Source organism: Hypanus sabinus, chromosome 6, assembly GCF_030144855.1.
Source record: "Hypanus sabinus isolate sHypSab1 chromosome 6, sHypSab1.hap1, whole genome shotgun sequence".
NCBI lineage: Eukaryota > Metazoa > Chordata > Chondrichthyes > Myliobatiformes > Dasyatidae > Hypanus > Hypanus sabinus.
In genome coordinates this window covers 116,318,131-116,330,514 of record NC_082711.1, presented here as the reverse complement: position 1 = coordinate 116,330,514, position 12,384 = coordinate 116,318,131, and the positions used below count along the sequence as shown (strand labels likewise).

General features: G+C 38.9%; 1 protein-coding gene across 4 annotated transcripts in view; it reads right to left on the bottom strand.

The window, feature by feature from the left end:
• LOC132395774 (bile acid receptor-like) overlaps positions 1–12,384 on the bottom strand; it is a 117,084-nt gene that overhangs the window by 8,045 nt on the left and 96,655 nt on the right. For 3 of the 4 annotated variants that reach the window (XM_059972788.1, XM_059972789.1, XM_059972790.1), the window contains exons 9-10: positions 6,494–6,622; positions 1,364–1,477 (exon numbers count right to left, since the gene is read on the bottom strand). In XM_059972788.1, coding sequence (XP_059828771.1) covers positions 1,364–1,477; positions 6,494–6,622 — 243 coding nt within the window. The remainder of the gene's footprint in view (positions 1–1,363; positions 1,478–6,493; positions 6,623–12,384) is intronic. The other variant, XR_009512738.1, reaches the window with a different exon arrangement.

The following is a 12,384-nucleotide window of genomic DNA, read 5'->3' as shown; positions in this document are numbered from 1 at the left end:
CAGCAATGCATTCAATACCATCATCCACTCAAAACTAATCAATAATCTCCAAGACCATGACCTCAATAACTCCTTAGGCAACTGGATCCTCAATTTCCTCACTTTCAGATCCCAGTCAGTTTGGATTGGCAACGTCTCCTCTACAATCTCCATCAGCATAGATGCACCACGGGCTGTGTGTTTAGCCCCCTGCTCTACTCTCTTTACACTTATGACTGTGTGGCTAAGCCCAGCTCCAATGCCATGTACAAGTTTGCTGATGACACTACTGTTGTAGGGCAAGTCAAAGGTGGTGATGAATCGGCATGTGGGAGGGAGATTGAAAATCTGAGGGGTGCCATAACAGCCTTTTTATCAATGTCAGCAAGACCAAGGAGCTGAGTACTGATTTCAGGAGAAGGAAACCAGAGGTCCATGAGCCAGTCCTCATCACAGGATCAGAGGTGGAGAGAGTCAACAACTTTAAATTCCTCTCTGTTATTATTTTGGAGGACCTGTCCTGGATCCAGCATGTAAGTGCACTTATAAAGAAAGCACAGCAGCACCTCCACTTCCTTAGGAGTTTACGAAGACTTGGGATGACATCAAAAACTGACAAACTTCTGTAGATATAGTGGAGGGTATATTGATTCACTGCATCACAGCCTGGTATAGAAACACCAATGCTCTTGAACAGAAAATCCTAGAAAAGTGGTGGATACAGCAGGTAAAGCCCTCCCCAACCTTGAGCCCATCTACACGAAATACTGTCACAGGAAAACAGTATCCATTATCAGGGACACCCACCACCAGGTTCAGGAACAATTATTATTCCTCAAATATCAGGCTCTTGAACCAAACAGGATAACTTTACTTGCCTCATCATTCCTTCAACCCATGGACTCTCTTTCAATGACTCTTAATTTCGTGTTCTTGATATTTATTGCTTATTTATTATTATTATTATCATCTTCATTTTATTTCTTTTTGTATTTGCAGTTTGTTATATTTTGCACACTAGTTGAACACCCAAAGTTGGTCAGTCTTCCATTGATTCTGTTATCGTTATTATTCCATTATGGATTTCTTGAGTATACCCACAAGGAAATGAATCTGAGGGTGTAAATGGTGAGATTCATGTATTTTGATAATAAATTTAATTTGAACTTTGGTAACCTTATCTGGTCTGCAAGGAGTTTAAAATGTAACCTTGTCTTATCCATTTAAATTGCAGTGGCATTAGGGGAAATCAGCAAATGGGAAGTCTTTTCATCAACTGTACCAATAATTCCCAATTAACATCCACAACATTTTTACTTTAGCTTGATTAGAACTCATGCTGAATTATATTTGGCCTACCTAATTAGTGAATGTCTTTTTTTACCTGAGAAAAGAATTGTGGTTGCAGAAAGTAAGGCATATTCTGTATCTGTCACATTCAGCTCCCCCATGCTTCTGTAGAAATCGAACAATGGTGTTATAAATTCTTCAGTTATACCTGGTTACATAAAGGAGCAACATTAATACTTCCAAATTCTCTTCAACACAAATACACACATGATTCATGATAATTTAAAGCATGATGGGGTGCTCACAGAAGATTTTGATGGATAAAGGTGAATTAAAAGAAACCAAACAGAATAAACCAAGATGTCTAAATTGGAACTTAGAGCACCATAATGTCATAAATTTGCTTTTAACATGAAGTAGACTGTGGTATGTACAGCATTATGAACTTTCCTTTCAAAAGCAATACATTAAAAATTGAATCAAACTTTAGAAATCTTCTGTTTATTTAGAATTAGCCCATATGTCATGTCATTATTTTATTCCGATACTCGGTCAGAATTAATGAAAGTATTATAAATAAATGAGATAAAGTGGAACTGTTTTTTCCCTTTGCTTTACCTATTGATCCTCCAGAACCATTCCAGAATCTAGTGATTCTTGAAAGTTCAAAAATTAAATATTAGTAAAGCATCATGACTTTTGCAGTTCATTATTTTGTACATGTTTTTATTGAGTGGATAAGTAAGGACACTGGTATTAAATTACAGAGGCTTTTATTGCTCCTACTCCAGTCATGATGCTGGTAAATTTGCAATGGAGGAATGGGTAGCTGAGAAATCCAAGGACAGCACAAAGATGAACTCTGCTGTAAAAGGGAAATGTAATGATTCAAATTATATATATTTTCTCCATATTCTCTATGTTGCATAGTTAAAGAGAGGATGATTCACTTGTAGATGAGACCACAAGACATAGAACAAGGACATTCAGCCTATTGAGTTTGCTCCACAATTCCATCATGGCTGATTTATTATCTCGCTCATACTTTATCATCTTTCTCATTCTTTATTCCCACTTTTTGCTTCCTGCCAGTCAGCAGATTTTCTAGTCATTCTGTAACACTATGGGTTTGTATCTTGTTAAGCAGCCTCACGTGCGGCACCTTGTCAAAGGCCTTCTGAAAGTCAAAATAAACAACGTTCTCTGACTCTCCTTTAGATATCCTCCCTGTTATTTCCTCAAAGAATTCCAACTGATTTGTCAGGCAAGATTTCCCCTTAAGAAAACCATGCTGGCTTTGGCCTATTTAACCATGCACCTCCAAGTTCCTCATAATTTCATCCTTAGTAATGGATTCCAACATCTTCCCAATCACCAAAGTCAGGCTAACTGGCTTATAATTTCTTTTAATCTGCCTCCCTCCTTTCTTAAAGAGTGGAGTGACATTTGCAATTTTCCAGTCTTCCAGAACCATTCCAGAATCTGGGGGTTCTTGATTGGACACACATCACAGGTTACAAGGAGAAGGCCAGGGAATGGGGTTGAGGTGGGGGAGAGAAGGATCAGCCATGATTGAATGGTAGAGCAGACTTGATGGGCCAAATGGCCTAATTCTGCTTCTATGTCTTACGTTCATATGGATTCTTGAAAGATCATTACTAATTATGAGTGTGGAGTTACTAATTCCACAAATGTGGAATGAGCTTCCAGTAGAAGTGGTAGAGACAGGTTCAATTTTGTCATTTAAAAAAAATTGGATATAATTGGAAAAAATTGGACAGGAAAGGAATGGAGGGTTATGGGCTGAGTCCAGGTAGGTGGGTCTAGGTGAGAGTAAGTGTTCAGCATGGACTAGAAGGACCGAGATGGCCTGTTTCCATGCTGTAATTGTTACATGGTTAATGCCACCATAATCCCTTCAGCTACCTCTTTCACAACCCAGGGATGTAGTCCATTTGGTCTGGGTTTATTTACCTTCAGAACTTTCAGCATCCCAAGTGATAGCAACTACACTCACTTTTGCCTTCTGACACTCTCGAATTACTGGCATACGGCTAGTGTCTTCCACGGTGAAGACTGATGCAAAATACTTATTAAGTTTGTCACCATTTCCTTGTCTCCCATTACTACCTCTTCAATATCATTTTTCAGTGGTCCAATATCAACTCTTGCCTCTCTTACTCTTTATATATCTGGAAAAAGCTTTTGGTATATTCTTTTATATTATTGGCTGGCTTACCTTCATATTTAATCTTTTCTCTCCTTATGGCTTTTTACTTGTCTTCTTTTGGTTTCTAAATGCTTCCCAATCCTCTAACTTCCAATTATTTTTTGCTATATTATACTATATTTTCCTTTTATGTTGTCTTTGTCAACCACAGTTGTCTAATCCTCCCTTTAGAATACTTCATTTTTGAAATGCAGCTTCTGAATTGCCCCCAGAAACTCCAGCCATTGCTGTTCTGCCATTATCTCTGCTAGTGACCCCTTCCAATCAATTTTGTTCAACTCCTCTCTTCTCCCTCTGTAATTCCCTTTACTCCACTGTAATACTAATACTAAGACTAAAGTATTTATATATATCTCCTTCCTCTCAAACTGCAGGGTGTATTCCATCATTACTCTTAAGGCAGTAATCCTTAAGTTCCTTAATCATATCTGGTTAATTGTACAACATTCAATCCAGAATTGCCTTTCCCTTAGTGAGTTCAACCACAAGCTGCACTGAAAAGCCATCTCACAGGCATTCTACAAGTCCCTTTCTTGGGATATAGCACCAAACTGATTTTCCCAATTTACCTGCATATAAAATAACTATCATAACATTGCCTAAAGTCATGCCATTACATGACTTTTCTATCTCCGGTCGTAATTTATATTTCACATCCTGGCTACTGTTCAGAGGCTTGTATATACAGTGCTTTTAAAAAAGGTATTGCCCTCAATCCTTTGTTCACATAAGTAAGTATTACAACTGGGAATTTTAATCAATTTAACTGAGAATTTTTATTTGTGAATTACGTGCTCTTTTTTTCATAGTAGAGCCCCAAAAACAGGGGAAGTGTAAAGCATAAGAAACTAAAAATTCAACAACTGAATTATCAGCAGTTCAAAAGCATTCTTTCCCCTTTGCTCAGTATAGCTAGCAGTCTTTTTGGGCAAGTCTCTATGCACAACAATGTGATTAAGGAAATTTTGCCCATTCCTCCTTGGAAAATTGCTCAAGCAATGCCAGGTTAGTTGGAGAACAATGGTGGACAGCGATCTTAAGGTCTTGCAAGAAATCTTCGATTGGGTTAAGGCCAAGAATCTGTCACTCAGGGACTTCAATTTTCTTCATTTGAAGCTACTCCTTGGTATTTCTGGCAGTGTGCTTTCAGTCTTAGCCCTGCTGAAAAAATGAATTTCCTCCATAGTTTAAGCTTTCTGTCAGAGGCTAGCAAGGTCTCTGCTTTTAGCAGCATTCAGCTTTCCATCAATCCTGACCAGATTTCCAGTCTCTGCTGTTCAAAAGCATTCCCATAATATGATGCTACCTCCATCATTCTTCACTGTAACAATGGTGTTAGCTGGCAGATATGCAGTATTAGATTTACGTCATACATATTGCTTCGTGACAAGGTCAAAAAGTTCCACTTCAGTCTCATCCGACCACAAGACCTTCTTCTGCATCGTTACAGTATCTTCAAAGTGACATTATGCAAAGTCTTTAGGAGCAAGACTTTAGGAGCAAGGATATGTCTTTTTTTTTAAGCCAAGGTTGCTTCTTTGGCACTTTTCAATAAATATCCTTTTTGTGCAAGGCCTTAGAGATTGTGGAACCATGAACTTAATTTCCAGTTCCAGCCACTGATTTCTGCAGCTCACTTCGAGTGACTGTGGCATCGCAGTAACTTCTTTTACAAGGGCCGTTTGGAAGGGTAGCCTGACCTGGGCAGTGTGTTGTTTCATATTTTTCCCTTTTTTTCCACAATGGACTGCACTGAGCTCCAAGGTATGTTCAGTGCCTTTTGGATGGTCTAGTACACTTTCTAAGATTTGTGCTTCTTTGTTATCATTTCCCTGACTTCTCTTTTAAGGCACTGTAACTCCCATCCAGGTCTTTTTATCCTTGCAGTTTCGGAACTGTACCCACAATAATTTTACATCTTCTGATACCATGTCACCTGTTCTTAAGGATTTGACTTCATTTTTTTAACCAACAGAGCCACCCACTCACTCTGCTTACCTGCCTGCCCTTGGATATTAAGTTCCTGACTCTGATCTTCTTTCAGCCATTACTCAGTGATGCACACAACGTCAAACCTACCAATCAAACTGCACAACAAAAACATCTCCTTGTTCCACATACTGTGTGAACTCATATATAACATCTTTAGTCCAGTATTCATTCTTTACAATTTTGCCTGTGTATTACAATTCAATTTATCCCACTGACTGCAACTTTGCTCTATTATCTGCCTATCCTTCCTCACAGTCTCACTACACACTATCTATTTGTTTACCAATGATCCCATCCTCAGCCTATCACTCCAGTTCCCATCTCCCTGCCAAAATAGTTTCAACCCTTCCCAACAGCTTTAGAAAACCTGCTCACAAGGATATTGGGCTCCCTGATGTTCAGGTGTAACCCGTCCTTTTTGTACAGATCATATCTTTCCCAGAAGAGATCCCAATGATCCAGCAATCTAAAACCCTGCTCCCTGCACCTGTTTCTCAGCCTCTCATCCATCTGCGTTATTATCCTATTCCTGCCCTGACTAGCACATGGCACTGGGAGAAATCCAAAGTTTACTATCTTGGAGGTCCTGCCCTTCAGCCTATTCCCTAACTGATATACTCACTGTGCAGGAGCTCTTCCCCCTTTCTATCTACGTCATTGGTACCTCTGGCTGCTCACCCTCCCTCCTGGGAAGATTCTTCAGCCACTCTGAGCTATTCTTGACACTAGCACCTGGGAGGTGCACACACCATTCTAGCATATCTTTTGCAGCTACAGAATAGAGAGGCATATGGATAACAGAGTTAAGACTTCACAGAATTACTGTTCCTAGTATATGGCATATGGACTAAATCTAATGAACTGAGGAAATTAAAAATACAGTTAAAATAAAAAAAACTACAACATTCTCATTGTATTCAACAAGAAAGTGAAATTTGAACTTGTGCAATAATCGCCTTTGTCTCAATATTGCATCATGTGTTATATTCAAGCAGATAGTACCTAATGTACGATTTGGAACTATGATCGAAATCTCATCCAAATTAGATTGCTCCATCATAACAGCTGGAATATGGTCTTCAAAGCATTGGCTGGGACAACACCCAGGGAGTGTGGAATAGTGATCAGTATCTGTGGAACAAACAAAGGAATAATTTGCAGTAAAGAGTTTTCAACATCTATTGCTCAGACATACACCAAAGGCTAGAACATCCATAATAAATATTCAGCAGTACAATATGATTTTATTTTTGTATGTTAACAAATAATAAATTTCAGTGCAAACAAAACAAGTCATAATTGAGGGAAATAAAATTATTTTTCTAATTTGTTTAATTTAATGTATTACATAATACAGAAAATAATAGATTCCTAGTTTAAAGAAATCGTTTCACCATTTTGGATAGCAGCCAAGTTCAGAGTAATGAGTAATATAGACAAGAGTAATGTGCAATATGGACAGATGGGTTGAAAGAACCTGATGTGGGCACAAGACTGTGGCCCATAGGAATATTTCTATCTGAAGTGTAAACTGGGATTTACTTACATAGGAAGAACTTAAGAAATAAGAGCAGCCTGCTCCACCATTCAATAAGATCGTGGTTAATCTGGCTGTGGACTCAGCTCCACCAACCTGCCTTTTTCACTTGACTCTTAACTCCCCTGCACTTCTAAAAACCTATCTAACTGTGCCTTAAGTATACTTAATGAGTTATATTGTACTGCTGTTCTGGGCAGAGAGTTCTACAGATTTTCTACACTCTGGGAAAAGCAGTTCCCACATAGTTCCATCTTTTATCTATTCCTCCAGATTTTGAGGTAATGAAGTGCAGGTACACAAGATTGACTCTTGTGATGAGTTGTATGACTCTACTCACTGTCCTTATTGGCTATAAAACTCTGATGATCTGGTATTTGGAAATATCCAACTATCTGGAAACCCTAAGAGTTCAGCATCAAGCTCACCAGGTGCAAATTCCAGTACTCCCTTCCAAATGTTGGGGCCTTGGGACCTTGAAACTCAGCTGGTGATATTTCCTGCACTCCCTGGTACACCAGAAAAGTTATTATTCTGTTGCGTAACATGAAAAAGCAAATTAAGAGTGTCTTGAAATCTTAGTAGGAAAAACATTTACTTGTCTCAAAAATTTGCTTATCCAGTACCATCAAAGAACTGAGAATGCTAGATTAACATAATTTTACTGTACTGAAATAAATAAAATGTCATCAGATAATTGTTTCATCCGGATGGAAAGCGTAGAGTTCAGGCTCATTCTGTCAAAAGAAAGGTCAGCTAATATGGACATGGATGTTAAATTATTCTACAGTTTTGCTACTTCTTTCTCCAGAAGTCTCTGGATTCTGCCAGAAAGTAAACTCAAGACTGAAATTGGTAGGATTTTGAATCAAAGAATATGAGACATACACAGAAAGTCAACTTGAAGTTAAGATTCTTCATGATTGTATTAAAAGACAGCAAGCTTGAGACTATAATTACTACATCAGTGGTCCATCACTATTCACAATCTGACATGCTAATTATGGAATTGCTCTGTCTACGTGGATGCTCATTTAGCTATTTTGTCTCACCTAGTCATGCAGTTTTTCTCGGGTGACATTTTAGGCACCTTTCTGTGTATTTAATATGTAAGTAATATTTGAGTAATGTTTTAAATATATTGTTTGCTTATCCATTCTTTGTTGTTTACAATGGTCATTACAAGTTATGTGTAAAAGTACATGAATGGCCTACGTCATTAACCCACTGTTGTACAAGCATGTATTTTTGGCTCCTTGTTTTTTCCTTGCAATTGGTTTGTGGAGTTACAACACATAACGGTAATGAGTAAGTTGTAAAATGAACCTGAGGTGACTACCTACCTGTTGAAGTGGAGAAAAATGTTACAGTTTTAAAAAAAGGCAAAAAACGGACAAATTCAGTAATAACCAGTGAATAATGGGTGATTATAATCAGAAATTTAAAAAAACAGAAGTGACTAGCTATGTCGGAAAGAAGCATGTGTTCATTTGCACAAGAGATAACTGGATATTCTAAACTGAGCGAACTGAGCAATCTTTTAAAGCAAATGAAATAGCCGATGAGATGTGTATAGTAGTTTTGCTGAATGCTTTGGATTTGAAGGCATACAGTTTGCTTAGAAATTTGACTAACCAAACCAGCTGAAATGAGCTTTGCTGATATCATGATAGTGATGAAGAAGCATTTAGAACCAAACCATTGTTGATTGCAGAACACTTTAGCTCAATAAGCAGAATCAAAAGGGAGTCTAGTTCAGCTTACGTGACTGAATTGAAGAGATTGTCCAAGCACTGTCTGTTCAGTGAAGGGCTTAATGTGAGATCGTTTAATTTGTGGAATCTTACAAAGAGGTATTCAAACATGGCTCCTAACTGAAGCACAGCGTGCATTTAAGTGAGCAGTTGAAGTTGCTGTTGCAATAGAAACAGGAGACAGAGACACAATTGAGTTGCAGTCAGCAATAAAAGTGAGCATGAACAAAATTGCAAAGTCTAAACAGAAATCAATCTGGCTGAACAAATTGTGTTACAGTTATGGCAGGGGTTCACATACACCAGACCACTGCAGGTTTAAAGATGAAACTTGCAGAAAATGCAACAAAGTAGGGCACATACTGGGTAGCCTTGAGGTTTTCAATGTGAAAACTAACAATAGATAAGCAACATGCACACACAAGATTTCCGTCATCTGCAGATTTTCTCTTGTTTGTGAATAGATAACTGATATGGCTTACACTAGAATTGAGTAACAAATTAATTAAAATGGAATTGGACACTGGCTCAGCTGTTTCAGTCATTCCACAAAATGAGTTTGAATGGCACTTCAAAGATACTGAACTGAAGCCTGTAGATATCCAACTAAGAACTTAGACTGGAGAAAAGATAACTCCTGTAGGAATAACATTTCTAACAGTGAAATACAACAACCAACAAGTCACATTAGGCTTGTAGATGGTAAAATCAGAAGGGCCTGCATTGTGAGGCCATGGTTGGCTGAGACAACTTCCACAAGACTGGAGATCCATCCACTATTTACATATAGAGTCAATTGAAAGTGAATTAAGAAAGGTACTGAATGATGCCAAAGTGGTGTTCAAGGATGGCATTGGAAAACTCAAACATATCAAGGGTAAAATAGAGTTAAATGAAAATGCCTCACCCAGGACTTACAAAGCCCATCTGGTTCCTTATACCATCCATGATAAAGTAGCCAGTGATATAGATTGTTTAGAGGCTGAAGGAATTCTTTCCAAGGTTGGGCAGAGCCCATGGACAACCAGTGGGCCCAGTCGCCAAGAAAAATGGGTCTGTCAGGATCTGTGGTGATTCTAAGGCTACTATCAACCCAGCACTGAAAGTAGATCAATACACTCTGCCCAGGATAGAGAAAATCTTTGCAAACCTTTCTGCAAGGAAACCCTTCAGCAAAGTGGACTTAGTTGAGGCCTACCTACAGATGGAAATGGAGAAAGAGTCTAAAGTGTTCCTCACCATAAACACTCAAATGGATGTATTGCTATAATAGGCTTATTTTTGTAGTAGTATCTGCACCTGCTCTCGGGCAGAAAGCTATGGTCCACAGGCCCAGGCACACAGTATTACCAAGCTGACAACATTTTTACCAGTAAGGATAACAAAGAACATCTCCAAAATCTCAAAGTGGTAAACATTTAGATTGGAAGATTATGGGCTCAGAGCACAATGCGACAAGTGTGTATTCTTAAAACCAAGCATCACTTACTGTGGTCATACCATTGACGCAGAGATTACACAAGTGTACTATGAAAATTCAAGCAGTGATGCATGCTCCAGGTCCAAAGGACATATCACAGTTATGGTCCTTTTAAGGATATGTCATTTACTATAACAGGTTGCTACCAAACCTGGTTACTGTGCTCCACCTCTTGAATTTATTACTATAGATTTGGAAGAAACGGCAACAGAAAAAGCAATGTTAGGTGGCTTTCCATAAGGTAAAGGAAATAGTGATGTCAGACACTGTACTCACACACTATCCAGTGAAGTTTGCCTGTGACACCTCTCTTTATGATACAAGTATAATTGTCACATGTTATGAGTAATGGAAGTGAACCCCATAGGCTTTAAATCACTTTCCCTTACTGCTACTGAGAAAAATTATGCACAGATTGATAGAGACCTAGAGTCTGGTTTGGGGTGCAAAATGTTACACCCAGTACCTGTATGGGAAAGAGTTTACCCTCATTACTAATCATCTGCCACTGGAGTCCATTTTCAATCCACTGAAGAGTGTTCTATTAACACCAACAACACAAATGCAGATGGCACAATTGCAACACCAAATTCAAGAAGATGAGTAATCATGGAAACGTTAATGAATTGTCCCATTTACCGTGTGAAAAGAAAATACCTGAAAAATTTACAAAAGAGGAAACACCTCTTGACGCATTCTCCCTAATGCAAATCAAAAGTCTCCCTATTACAGCAGAGATGATCCAAAGGGAAACTAGAAGAGGCCCCAATTTGTCTTAGGCCTGCATGGCCTTCCAAAATGTCCAGAATGTGCAACAGAAATTCCAGTTCCCCAATTTTACCAGCACTGGGATGAACTTGTCCTTGACGGGGTTGTCTTATTTTGGGGTTGAAAGTTGTACCATTCAAGCTGAGAAATAAAGTGTTGGAGAATCTAAGTGCCAGTCATTTCAGCCTGGTCAAAATGAAAGCATTGGCTTGAAGCTTGGTCTGGGGCCTGGGATAGATCAGCAGACCGAGCAGCTTACAACGCACTATTTGGGATGCCAACAAGCTCAGAAGATGCCAAGAGCAGCTTCTCTCCTTCCCTGAAAATAGCTGGCATTGCTCTGGCAGAGGATTCATGTGGATTATGCCAGACCGTTCATGAGCACGAATTTCTCACTAGTAGTGGATGCAGCTAAAATGTGGTAGAAGTGCTCCCAATAGCTCCACCCCAGCCTTGCACACTGTTGATGTGTTGATAAGCCTCTTCTCAAGGACTGATATTCCAGATCACTTAATGGACCACAGTTTGTTGTGGAACAGTTTCAGACATTCCTGAAAATGAATGGAATAAGTCATATTATGTCTGCACCACACCACAAGTGGCTTGGCAGGAAGGTTTGCCCAGAGTATAAAGAACACACTGTGAGCAATGTCAGTGTAACACACTACACTAACACTGAATCCGAAGCTCACCAAAGATCTGCTTGAATATCGCAATGCAGCACATTCCACAACCAACATCTCACCAGCTATGCTAAACCTGAGTCGTCCCTTGTGCTCACACTTGAATCTCCTCAAACCCAATCTCAGATGGAGTATGCAGACCATCAGCTGAGACAAATTGAGGGCTCCTGAAACAAGGAGGTTGAATGTTTCACTCCTGGACAAGCAGTGCTGGTGGAGGTGAACAAAAATGCGTACTTGGAAAATTAAGGACAGGACCGGACCATTCTCCTACGTAGTGGAGATTGTGCCTGATATCATTTGGAGACAACACATCAATCAGATGAGGAATGCAGAGTTAATTGTTAGAAAAGAAAGATGTCCATAACTGTTAGAACCTCTTCCTTGTTAGAGTGAGGGATATGCCAATGCAAGTAATTACAGACTGTGGTGGAATATGATACTGCTTCTGCTGATGGCCCCTATTGCCTAATGAATGATAAGGTTTGGGCTATCAGTTCTATAAAAAATGTATCCTTTTTAGCATGTCAGTATTGGCAATGTAAACACATCTATTAAATAATTAGTGATTTTAACTCCCATCAGTACTGACACTTACATCCGCAATAGATAAATTGCTGAGAATATAAAATAGCTTTATCTCTGGTTTGGTTCACTCACCGTTTGCCATT